The following is a 12,865-nucleotide window of genomic DNA, read 5'->3' as shown; positions in this document are numbered from 1 at the left end:
AGCCATGGCTTTGTCTGAAGAAAGGTCCAGCAAGTTTAACCTATGTCTTTTTTTCAACCTATGTAACTATGAATCCCTGATCGTCAACCTTCCGACTAACTGCTGCCAAGATAAAGGAGCCAGGCTGACAGCTGTGAGATACAGCACGTTGATTGGGGGACGTTTCTCCTTACTGCTCCAGACCCCTTAGACCGTCAAGGGATGGAAGATTGCTCTCCAGTCTGGCATCTATAGTGAGCACCTGCCACTGATTGAGACAAAAGGAAGGGACCCTAAGTTAACGCGTGACGTTAACCACCATGTGAAAGACTGCAAAGTGGGAGATGAATAGGCAGAACCAGACACTGTATTGACTTGTCCCAATAGGCTAGTAGTATGTTCCGTAGAGGCCTTGAACGAAATTACGCAAACGGCATTGTCTCAAATGTTGCCACCATGTGTCCTAGGATTCTCTTCCAATACTGAAGGGAATGCTTGACTGGACGCTTTAAAGTTTTGATGGAAGACTGAAGAGTTAATCTTTTCTAGAACGAATACTGATGCTTGAACAGTATCAAACACCATTTCCAAAAACCATAGCCGCGGTGTCGCAAGCAAAATAGTTTTTTGTCCTGTTGACAAACCAACTGAATTGCTCCGGAGTCTGTAAAATGATCTGCAGGCTGTCTAGATTTTGTGGGGGAAACAATTATCCCAATGATCCGTAGCATTGCCATAACCATGGCCAGGATCTTTGTGAATACCCTGGTCACATGATTGACCGTAAAGCGAAGAAATTGCTGAAGGACTAGAAAAACTAGAACATGCAGATAAGCGTTCCCAATATCTACTGAAGAAAAAAAATTACCCAACGTCCATGAATACGATCACTAACCAGAGCGACACTTTGAAGCAATAATGATGCAGAAGCCATTTGTCCCAGCGCCTTAAATCTAAACTAGGCCTCACTGCGCCGTCTTTATTGGCAATGACTAATGAGTTTGCGTAAATTCCCCCCCCCCCCCTTAAGCTAATTTTAGAGTATGGGAACACCTAAAAATCATCCCTGCCTGAAGCAGAGAAGCCATTGCCTGATCAAAACTGACTCTGGGAGGGCGAGAACAAAATAAAACGATCCTGAGGTAGAATGGTGAACTCTATTCTGTAACTCGAAGAAATTACCTCCCTGACCCAAAAATCGCTGATTGCCCCAAGCCACACCTCCTGAAAAAGGAGGAGGTGGCAATCTATTCGGGAAGAACCCTTGAGTGGGGGGGCACCCGTGAAGCATTGGCCTTTCTGTTGACTCTGGACCTGGGTTGCCTAGCACATGATCCAGAAGGGTTACCGGCAAGTGTTTTGTCGAAAGGCTGCTCTCGTAGGCTCCTGGGAGACCTTGGGTCTAACTTGCCAACCTGATTATTCCGGTCCTGGAAATTGACGAAAGGGACAGACCTGTAAGGCGCAAGCCTCCGAAAAGGACGGATGGCACTGTTCTGTTGAAACGGGTTGCTTCTGCCACTTGTAGCTTCTGAAATGATCTTATCTAGCCTGGTTCCAAATAAGCGAGACCCCTGAAATGAAAGTCCTTTCAGCGATCTCTTTGAAGCCAGGTTTAGCCATTCATACCTTGAGCCACAGCATACGACAATTCACCACGTAATTACCGTATTTTTTGGACGATAAGACGCACATAGGTTTTATGACGAAAAATAAAAAAAATGTGGTCATGATGCATTGTTATGGGGGAGGATCTGCTGCTGACACTGCTACAGGGGTAATATTCCCAGATATCCTCCATTCTAGTATATATGTCCCCAATCCAAGTATGCGTGGCCCCCTCATCCCATCCTGGTATGCATGGCCCCCATGAAAAACCTATAAACAAACCATTCTATGTACATTCCCTGCACTCCCTCACAGCGTCCTGTTCTGATGCCAGCAGCTGATTTATGCTTGTAAGCAGTGCATGGCAGTGACGTCATGCGCTGCTTACAAGCTAAGGACAGCTGCCCATAGTCCTGGGCGGGGGGAGCAGTGAATATTCATTCTCTTTAATAGCAGGCACATGTGATCGCCCAGCAGCTGCAGGAGCCTGCGGCTAAGTGTGCCTGCTATTAAGTAGAAATGATTATTCATTGCTCCACATGCCCATAGTCCCTCCCTCCAAACTCTCAACGTCGGCTTCAGTGCATAGAGGTGGGAGGGATTATGCGCGTGGGGAGCAGTGAATATTTATTTCTCTTTAACAGCGGGCACAAGGGTTAGCTGCAGCATCAGGCTCTTGCCTTCTGTGACCTGCTCGTACGCTGCTGCAACATCCCCACCCCCCAATACACAGCAGGTATATTCGGACTATAAGACGTACCCTCCATTTTCCTCCAAATTTTTGGAGAAAAAAGTGCGCCTTTATAGTCCGAAAAATATGGTACTTGCCTCTGCGCCATATCTAAGAGTCCTGAACAGAGATACTTCCTTGCCTACACAATCTGATACGCAATTTTGGCTAGTTCCAAATCCCAAGTATCAAGAAAGATAACTATAAAGGTTAAAAAAAAAAATTGAAGACTCTGAAAAAATATACCAATACGTCATGTTTATATAGATCCATGTGCAGTGGGGTAACTAGAGTCTGATGGGCCCCAATGGGCAATGGGTCCAGATTTCCCCCCCCCCCCCCATTCTAAATAAATTAATACATGTGCCCTCCATCCCGGTATGTATGTCCCTCATCCTGGCACCATCGTGGTATATGTTCCTCATTCTGCCACTGTTTTTTAATGCATGTAAGAAAATAAACCATTCTACTCACCAGGGGCATACACAGAAGTGATGGGGCCCCTTAGCAGGAGTATAATGCACTCCTCATAGTCCTCAATATAGTATAATGCACGTCACATTTCCTTGATTTAGTATAATGCACAGCCCATAGTCCTCCCTAATAGTGTTATCCACCCCCATAAGTCCTCTTTATAGTATAATGCACAGCCCATAGTCATTCATGTAGTATGGCTGATTAAAAAAAAAAAAAAAAAAACTCACCTTCCCTTCTCTCCCTGCTATGCGGCGTCCTCTTGTGAAGCAGGCAGCTGACGTTACTGCCATGCGCCCCCCATTCACATGCATGCCGACGTCAACCGCTGGCCTCTGATTGGCCGGCAGCGTGTATTGCTGCACACGGACTCGATGTGTCTGTGTGGTGCAATACCCTTTAGCTGGATGTGCATCTGAGAACGCACATGCAGCTCACGTTTCTTTAGGCTGACGCTCGACCCGCTGGACCCAGACGCAGCGTCAAACTGTGACCCTGGTCATTAAGCTACTATCCATGTAGGTGTGAGATCCCGCTCATTTAGCCATTTAAATCTGTGCTGTTATGTTCACTTTCAGTAGCCAACTTTAAATCCATCAATGTCGCTTACTATATCACTGGTTAGATGATGTTTGGTAGGATGGCAATCTTGTGAAACCGTTTGTCCCATAGTATCAGCATTGTTTTACTAATATACTGTTTCAACTATCTGAAATGTATTTGATATTTTAGAAACATGATCCTCCTATCAGTAGTATTCCTTGCTTGCATTACAAGAAAATGAAGGATAATGAAGAGAAGGAACAGACCAATGACGCTTCTGGTCTTCCGTCAGAATCTCCAAGTGAGAAAATCTTGGAGAACAATGCAGATGAGCCAGACTCCACTGCTGGTAACTTGACATCAGATGATAAAGAAGCACCAGTGGAAGTGACCCAGGGAGCTCTGGGTCAAGTTAAGGCTAAAGTGGAAGTTTGCAAAGATGAATCCATTGGTAAGTAAAGCTAGTTATTTGCACCCAATAAGTTTAATTGTGGCATCGCTTTCTACTCTGAGTAAACAGTAGCTTATACATGGTATTATGGTATTTTGAGCAGTGTTTACTTGATACCACCATTGTGTATCATAAAGAGAGATAAATAATGATACTGGCTCTTAAAAGTTAGGATGCCCTGGATATGTACAAAAACAGTCAAATGCTTCTGTGCGAAAGTACGGAAACCTAAAGCTACTTCATGAAATAATGCTTGTGTTTCATTTATGAGTCAGCAGGGCATGTAGGGATTAGAAAAGGCCTCATTTACACCAATCGGGCACTGTTCACATACAGAACTGAACCACGGCACCCAGTTTACGATTGAGGAGAAATTGTTATTTGGAGATCACCATTAGTATCCATGTCAGTAGTGAATGTCAACATTTCAGTCCATCCTAGACATTGGTCACAGCATTACTGCAGTGTCCTCTTCGACATCTCTGTCTGTAACTGAGAGCAGTCAAAGACGGCATGCAGATGTTGGGGAGGAGGACACAGGAGTAATGACTTGACCAGGTTCCAAGATGGAGGATGGACTGAAAAGTTGACCTCCGCTAATGACATTGATATTAATGCTTATGTACCCGCTTCTCAGCACGTGACTTGGGGTTGCGCCTGCAAGGGTTACTCTATCCCCTCACTCAGTCCAGTATTCAACCTCTGTTCTATACTTTAATTTGGAATGTAAATCACATCCCGACACAGACCACACACCCCGCTCATACACGCTCCCATCACTCACTGAGCACACGGGCGATGAGTCCCAGAAGTACTACTCCTACTACTGTCTGGCAATCATACACTCTTAAAGCTATGGATTCTTTAGAGCATACAAGGTTCAAACTTATTAGTTTTAAGCTTTAATAAAAAAGGTACAGTGCTTACAATAAAAGGTTATAAAAAAAATGGAAATAAAGTGTCATACAAATATGCAAAAACAGTGGTAAAATAAAAGTGAGAAACTTAAAGAAATGTCTAAACTTTGTAGCCTGGCATTCTGCTCCCTGAGGAGGGCGACATATGGAATGGCTCACACCAGCTTGGCTGGCCCTCTGTGAACAGCTTTCTATGTGTAAAGGCCTAATTTATAGACTTATCCTGGAGATCAGATTTCTAGACCAGCCTCTCATGTTAATATTCTAATTGCTGGTTTGTGACTGGATCATGGCGACTAGCGATGAATACATTATTTTTATCTGAACGCTGTTTGTACAACTTTTCTTTCTCATAGTAAATAGATAGTGTCACTCTGCAATTTGGCGTCTCACTGCAGAGGCACCTCTACAATGCTGATATCACAATAGCATTTTTATTTTCCTTAATTTCAAACTGGATGCCATGGTTGCTTACTTAATGTGCATTGGATTCCTATCCTACCACAGAGCACCAGAAAATGACCTTGAGCTACGACCATATGTTTATCTAGGGCTTAGTTCATATGAGATTTTATGCATGTATCGTATATAGTTTAGGGACGTTTCCCCGATGCATAACATTCGTATATACTACTCATAGCGTAGCGTGACATACTTTGGATACTGCAGAAACGTATGATGCATGGTTGAAAGAAATGTGCTGCTGAGAATGCAGAATCTTCACGTGGAATAACAAGTTTTTTGTTACCTACACCTTTCAGGACCGAGCTGAGCTGATCCCTGTTTCATAGACAAAAGTCAGGCTAAAGGTCTTTTTATGTGTCTTTTTGTCCTTAATCTTGGTCAGATCCTGAAATGCGTAGCAACAAGAAACGTTTTATTCCTTTTGAAGAATCTTCTTTCCCAGCATCACAGTGTGTTCAACTGTGCTCCATCTGTTTCTGGACTATACCCTGGAGCATTATTTCCCCATGCCACGGAGCAGCAGCACCTTGATATCTTCACAGGAGTTGTTCCTTATCACAACATCCCTAGGTAGCACAACTAGAGATTTCTCTGTTCCCTTTATGGTATCGCCCTATTTGTGCACTTTTTAATCCACTCCAGCACCCCCTCAAACTTTTTATATTGACATCTACTGGGATAAAAATGTATGTGGTTTACTGTATACCTCTTTACTGGAAAGCACAGTGGGCAGTTTGCACATCAGGGCCACATGCCTAAAGGACATTCTTCTGGTTTATGCTGGGCGTGTGGTGCTTATGGATATATTCAGTGTGTGCACAGGGAAGTTGAAAGTGTAAACACATTTTTTAACCCCTTAGTGAACAAGCCAAATTTTTTAAATCTGACGTCACTTTTTGGGGCAAGAACTCAGAAATGTTTCAACCTATCTTAGTGATTTTGAGACTGTTTGTTTGTTTTTTCATGAGACTGTCTACTTTATGTTAATGGTAAATTTAGGTACTGTAATTACAGTATTTTTCGGAGTATAAAGATGCACTATTTTCCTCAAAGTGTGGAGGAAAATGGGGGGTGCGTCTTATAGTCCGGATGTACCGGCTGAGGTGGGGGAACGGTTTCGGCGGAGTAACAGGTCACAGGCAGGAGCCAGCAGCTGCGGCTAACTCCTGTGCCCGCTGCTAAAGAGAAATGAATATTCACTGCATTCCATGCCCATGGAGGGCAATGAATATTCATTTCTTTTTGGCATCCTGGTATAATTGGCCCCATTCCGTTCGTGGTATACAAGGCCCCATCAGAAAAGATTTTAAAAAAAAAAAACATTACAATTACCTTCCTCCACTCCCTCAGTGTCCTGCTCCATTGCCAGCAGCTGCTTAATACTTGTAAGCAGCGCATGGCAGCGATGTCATGCGTTGCTCACAAGCAGAGCACAGCTACCGGATTACTCACCAGGATATTCTGAATATTAATTTCTCGTTCGCCTTATTGGGGGACACAGAGACCTTGGGTGTATGCTGCTGCCACTAGGAGGCTGACACTATGGACAAAAAAAGGTTAGCTCCTCCGCAGTGTACACCCCACCGACCGGCAGAGAATTCCTCAGTTTTAGCTTAGTGTCAGTAGGAGGTGGACACGGGTCTTTCATTAGACCCATATCTACCTCGTCGTGCGTCGTTCCTTTTCAGGTTCTACGGAGGGATACAGAGTGAAAAGTCACATCTGTACTCCCACATGGAGTCTGCAAGTACGGCGTGTACTGCCACCCCGTATCCTTGCAGTTCTCCGCGGCAGGACCAGCCAGACGGACGCCGACACCAAGACGTGCCAGCGACTCCAGGGGTCCTTGTCGCCAGTCTCCCTCCCACTCGCCTACCAGAGCCTGTCGGTTGGATGAGACGCAAGACTTCTTCAGACAGGTAACGGATCGTGGATGGGTGAGTTTTTTTTTAGTTTTTTTTATTTATTATTTATTTACCTGGCTGCCCATTCCCGACGGTCGCCTCTTCAATGGTCACAGGGGAACCCCGGTTGTAGGCGCTGCGGTCGCTCGCAGTCGCCACAAGGCTATAGGCAGCTCATTGTTGCTGGGCATCCCCCCTTTCCTCCCCCCTTTCCTCCCCCCTTTCCTCCCCCCTTTCTGGGGACAGGGAGCACAGGGTTTTTTCCCATTGGGAGCGGCTTGCGACTGCGGCGTCCCACTTTTTCGGACCTCCGCGCCGACCCCCTGCTGACAGGCGGCCGCCGCAACTAATTTAGGCCCCGGCTTCAGTTCGGGCCTACCGCTGCGTCGCGGCCACGCCCCCCGCCCCTTTCTTCTAAGCGGGCTTCTCTCCCGCTCTTCCCAGGCCCTCCCACCGCCTGTCCTTCACCTGCCCAGCCTGTTTTTGGCTAGAGGGCGGTGAATTGTTAACCCTGCGTGGTGCTCCGCCCTCCCTCCTCTCCTGAACGCGCGCTTTTACTCAGGAAGGCGCCATTTTCCCAGCCTGTTAGCCGGGCACCAGCTCCTCACTGGATAGCATCTTCTCCAGCTGGTTTTTTCAGGAGGTCTGTCGGCCGGATTTCGCTCTGACCTGCATCCACTGACAGGTCGCAGAGCATCGCTTCTGGGGACACCGGACCGTGAGTAGCTCTGCACTGCAGACTGACCCTTCTCCGCCCTCTGTCCCCCAACCTTCCGGCATTACCTCAGCTTTTCACTATGTCTAACTCTAAGTCTGATCGTACCCGCTCTACCGCCCCCCCCCCTGCACTTTAGTCAAGTACTTTGCATGTTCTTCGTGCAATCGCAAACTTCCCTCAGGCCAGTCCACTCCCCTCTGCCTGGATTGTAGCAATCCAATTCAGCCTGACGCCGTCCAGGAGCCATCTGCGGCCCCAGGTGAGAGTGAGCCCCCCATGCCTGGCTGGGCCTCCTCGCTATCTCAATCAGTGGCACACCTCACCAGGGTGTCTCAGTCCCTGGTGGCCGTTCTTGATAAGTTGCCCCTGGACTCTTCAGCAGGGCCAAGCAGGTCCCAAATTGTTCCATCTGAATCAGCCAGCGGTAGTCGCAAAAGACCCAGGCAAGATTCCCAGCCGGAATCCTCTCCTAGTCCCATCTCACCGCATAGCCCTTCTCACCAGCCTCCCTCTCGGGCCTCCTCTCCCGAGTCAGGGGAAGCGCTTTCGGACAGGTCATCTGAGGGGATTTTAGAGCTGGATTCAGACCAAGATGCAAGCATGAAGGTCACAGTGCAGGACCTCATTGCTGCGATCCATCATACCTTCGATATTGCTGACTCCCCTGCGAAATCCTCAGATCAGGAGGTTTCGTTCAGACGGGCAGAAACTCCCTCCAGGGTTTTTCCTTTCCATTCCGAGTTTGGGAAAATTTTTACCATGGAAAGAGAGGATCCGACCAGACGCTTTCAAAGAGGAAAACGTCTCGGCATACTCTACCCATTTGCTAAGGAGCTCACGGACAACTGGTCGGCCTCTCCCTCGGTCGATCCGCCCGTGTCCAGGCTATCCAATAACACGGTTCTCCCGCTTTCAGGCGTGGCGTCCCTAAAGGATTCTAATGACAGGATTATAGAATCCCTGGCGAAGTCTGCCTTTGAAGCGGCTTCAGCGGCGGTGTGTCCAATCTTTGCTTCATCCTGGGCAGCAAAGGCCATAGCCACGTGGGCAGACGACCTTCGGCAGGGCATCTTAGATAAGGCGCAACCGGAGCATTTGGCCAATCTCGCCAATCAGATCTCCCATGCTGGGGACTATCTTCTCTCCGCTTCCTTGGATGCTGCATCCTGGGCAATTCAGGCATCAAGCAACGTTGTTGCAATTCGACGTACAATTTGGCTAAAGGCATGGCAAGCGGACTTGTCTTCTAAAAAGTCCCTCACTAACCTGCCTTTTCAGGGGGTGCGCCTCTTTGGGTCCCAATTGGACCAGGTTATTAAGGACGCCACCGGAGGCACGAGTTCACTCCTCCCTCAGTCCAAGCCTCGCAGACCCCCACTAAGGCGTCAGTTTCGACCCTTTCGGACTTTCCGCAGTTTCAATACGGCGGACAACTCCTCCAGCCAACAGAGACCGCAGGCTCGCCAGGAGAGAAAGAAAGTTTCCTGCAGACCCACTCCTTCCTGGCGACCCCACTCCTCCCAGGGCAGCCCGTCCAGATCTAGATCTGGACGGTCTACTTCAGCATGACTATCATCGGGCACGCGAGGGGCCTTTCCAATTGGGAGGTCGACTTCTTTCCTTCAGGGACGTTTGGCTGGCCGCCGTGGAGGACGCCTGGGTCAGGGAGGTCGTATCCTCAGGATACAAGATAGAGTTTGTCTGTCTCCCACGGGATCGTTTCTTCGAATCCCGGCCTCCAAAGGATCTAGCCTTGATCCCGGGGTTCTCTACGGCTATCGCCGCTCTCCTCAGTTCCGGGGTGATTGTGCCCGTTCCCGAATCGGAGCGCTTCACGGGGTTCTACTCGAACCTGTTTGTAGTGCCGAAAAAAGACGGCGCAGTTCGACCCATCTTGGATCTCAAGCTGCTCAACAAGAGGGTCCTCCTTCGCCACTTCCGCATGGAGTCGCTTCGCTCGGTCATCGCCTCCATGGAGGAGCAGGAATTCATGTGCTCAATAGACATCCAAGATGCCTATTTACATGTTCCAATTTTCTCCGGACATCAGAAGTTCCTGCGCTTTGCGATTCGACAGCACCACTACCAGTTTGTCGCACTGCCCTTCGGTCTTGCCACCGCTCCCAGAGTCTTCACGAAGATCATGGCTGCGTTGATGGCTTTGTTGAGAGTCAGAGGCCTCGTTCTTTTCCCGTACCTAGACGATATTCTGATCAAGGCTCCCTCATTCCAACAGGCTCACCAAAGTTTGTCAATCGTCCTGGACACTCTTTCCAATTTCGGGTGGATCGTCAACAGGAAAAAGTCCTGTCTGGTTCCTACCCAACGCCTGGTCTTTCTAGGTCTTCTGTTCGACACTCGTCGGTCAAGGGTCTTTCTCCCACAAGAAAAGATTCTCTCTCTGCAGCAGGAAGTACGATCGCTGCAGACCTCGCGATTCCCATCCCTCCGTACAGCCATGAGGGTCCTGGAAAAGATGGTGGCGGCGATAGAGGCAGTTCCCTTTGCCCAATTTCACGCCAGGCCTCTCCAGCAGGCCATTCTGTCGAAGTGGAACAGGTCGCCTCGGTCCCTGGATCGCCCTGTCCATCTTTCTTACCAGATCAAGCGGTCTCTCAACTGGTGGTTGTCGTCACCTCTCATTCTATCGGGTCGATCCTTCCTTCCCATTCACTGGCAGATAGTAACCACAGATGCCAGTCTCCTCGGTTGGGGTGCTGTGTTCCGCAACCACACTGTTCAGGGTCGATGGTCGGATCGGGAATCAGCGCTGCCGATCAACGTTCTGGAGATTCGAGCGTTCCATCTTGCTCTGGTCCACTGGGAAAGGCTCCTCAATGGACTGCCGGTACGGATTCAGACAGACAACGCCACAGCTGTGGCATATGTCAACCGCCAAGGGGGAACACGGAGTGTCTCAGCCCTGGCGGAGGTGTCCAAGATTCTTCGTTGGGCGGAGATTTCCGTTCCGACAATTTCCGCGGTTCACATTCCCGGCGTAGACAACTGGGCCGCCGATTTTCTCAGCCGCGAGGGTCTCGTGGCGGGAGAATGGTCCCTACATCCGGAAGTGTTTCATCTGCTCTGCCTTCGGTGGGGAACCCCGGATGTAGACCTCATGGCGTCTCGCCTCAACAGGAAAGTCCCACAATTCGTGTCCAGGTCTCGGGACCCTCTGGCAGTGGGCGCCGACGCCCTGGCCGTTCCTTGGTCCCAGTTCGAACTTCCCTACCTGTTCCCTCCTCTGCCTCTTCTTCCCAAGCTGTTGAAGATGATCAAGGCAGAAGGACTTCCGGTCATTCTCATCGCCCCGAATTGGCCCAGAAGGTCTTGGTTCGCGGACATTGTCAACCTTCTCGCGGACGCCCCCTGGAAGCTTCCAGACAGAACAGATCTGCTGTCTCAGGGTCCGATTTGCCACCCCAATTCTCGGCCGCTCAATTTAACGTCGTGGCTGTTGAGACCGAGGTTCTGAAACGAGCAGGATTTTCCGACCACGTAATTCAGACCATGATCCGAGCCAGAAAGCCATCATCTTCCAAGATTTACTACCGTACTTGGAAGGCCTATTTCACTTGGTGTGAGACCAATGACGTCGCGCCCATGTCCTTTTCGCTCCCTTCAGTCCTAGCGTTTCTTCAGGCAGGATTGGATGCAGGGCTTGCCCTCAGTTCCCTGAAGGGTCAAGTTTCGGCGCTGTCCATTCTGTTTCAGAAAACGTTGGCTTCCCGTCCTCAGGTTAAGACCTTTCTTCAGGGCGTGGCTCACACGGTCCCGCCGTACCGGGCGCCCGTGGATCCATGGGATCTTAATCTGGTTCTTGAGGTTCTGCAAGGTCCGCCCTTTGAACCCCTCAGGGATATTTCCCTTTCTCTCCTTTCTTGGAAGGTAGCCTTTCTGGTGGCCATCACCTCCGTCCGGCGCGTGTCGGAATTGGCAGCTCTTTCGTGCCGCTCTCCCTTTCTGGTTCTCCACCAGGATAAGGTAGTTCTGCGGCCTCCGCCCTCGTTCCTTCCGAAGGTGGTGTCCTCGTTTCACCTCAACGAGGATATCGTGCTACCGTCCTTTTCCTACCGAATCCAACTCATCCCCGAGAGCGGTCCTTGAACAAGCTGGACCTGGTTAGGGCGGTAAGAGTCTTGTCTAGGACGACTTCCTTGCGAAAGACAGAGTCTCTTTTCATTATCCCTGATGGAGCGCGGAAAGGTCACCCGGCGCCAAAGGCCACCATTGCTCGCTGGATCAGATCGGCTATCCTGGAAGCCTACCGTGTTAAGTGTCGCGGAGCCCCTCCGGGTATCAGGGCCCACTCTACTCGGGCAGTGGGTGCCTCCTGGGCGGTGCGCCACAGAGCTTCCGCACTGCAGCTTTGCAAAGCTGCAACATGGTCATCGGTTCACACGTTTGTGAAATTCTACAGAGTCCACACCTACGCTTCGGCGGACGCCAGCCTAGGTAGACGGATTCTGCAGGCCGTGGTGTTGAGTCCGCTGGCCTGATGGAAGTTTGTTTCCCACCCCAGGGACTGCTTTGGGACGTCCCAAGGTCTCTGTGTCCCCCAATAAGGCGAACGAGAAAACAGGATTTTTGGGTTGCTTACCGTAAAATCTGTTTCTCGGAGCCTTCATTGGGGGACACAGCACCCTCCCATGTTTTACAGCTCCTGTTCTTACTTTGGTTGAATGGTTACAGTTGAGTTGTTTATGTTGTCAACCTATTCTGTTACTTCTCCTACTGCTTTCTCACTAACTGAGGAATTCTCTGCCGGTCGGTGGGGTGTACACTGCGGAGGAGGAGCTAACCTTTTTTTATGCATAGTGTCAGCCTCCTAGTGGCAGCAGCATACACCCAAGGTCTCTGTGTCCCCCAATGAAGGCTCCGAGAAACAGATTTTACGGTAAGCAACCCAAAAATCCTGTTTTCTCTTTAACCCCTTAATGTCCAATAACGGACACAGTCCGTCATCAGACATCTCCCCTGCTTTGATGGGGGCTCCGGCGCTGAGCCCGCATTAAAGCCGGGACAAGTCAGCTGTATGGGGGCTCCGGCGCTGAGCCCGCATTAAAGCCGGGACAA

The 12,865-nt window shown here is 49.5% G+C and overlaps 1 protein-coding gene across 1 annotated transcript in view; it reads left to right on the top strand.

Annotated features, from left to right (window-relative positions):
* The window catches only part of DGCR8 (DGCR8 microprocessor complex subunit), a 175,190-nt gene that overhangs the window by 28,959 nt on the left and 133,366 nt on the right, over nucleotides 1–12,865 (top strand). The window contains exon 5 of the mRNA XM_073559047.1: nucleotides 3,524–3,785. Within this exon, the coding sequence (XP_073415148.1) occupies nucleotides 3,524–3,785 (262 nt within the window). The remainder of the gene's footprint in view (nucleotides 1–3,523; nucleotides 3,786–12,865) is intronic.

The sequence above is a fragment of the Dendrobates tinctorius genome, unplaced genomic scaffold (genome assembly GCF_039654945.1).
Source record: "Dendrobates tinctorius isolate UK_male_01 unplaced genomic scaffold, ASM3965494v1 ptg000265l, whole genome shotgun sequence".
Lineage (NCBI taxonomy): Eukaryota > Metazoa > Chordata > Amphibia > Anura > Dendrobatidae > Dendrobates > Dendrobates tinctorius.
Note: the sequence above shows the minus strand (reverse complement) of the source record. Positions and strands in the feature narration are given on the sequence as shown.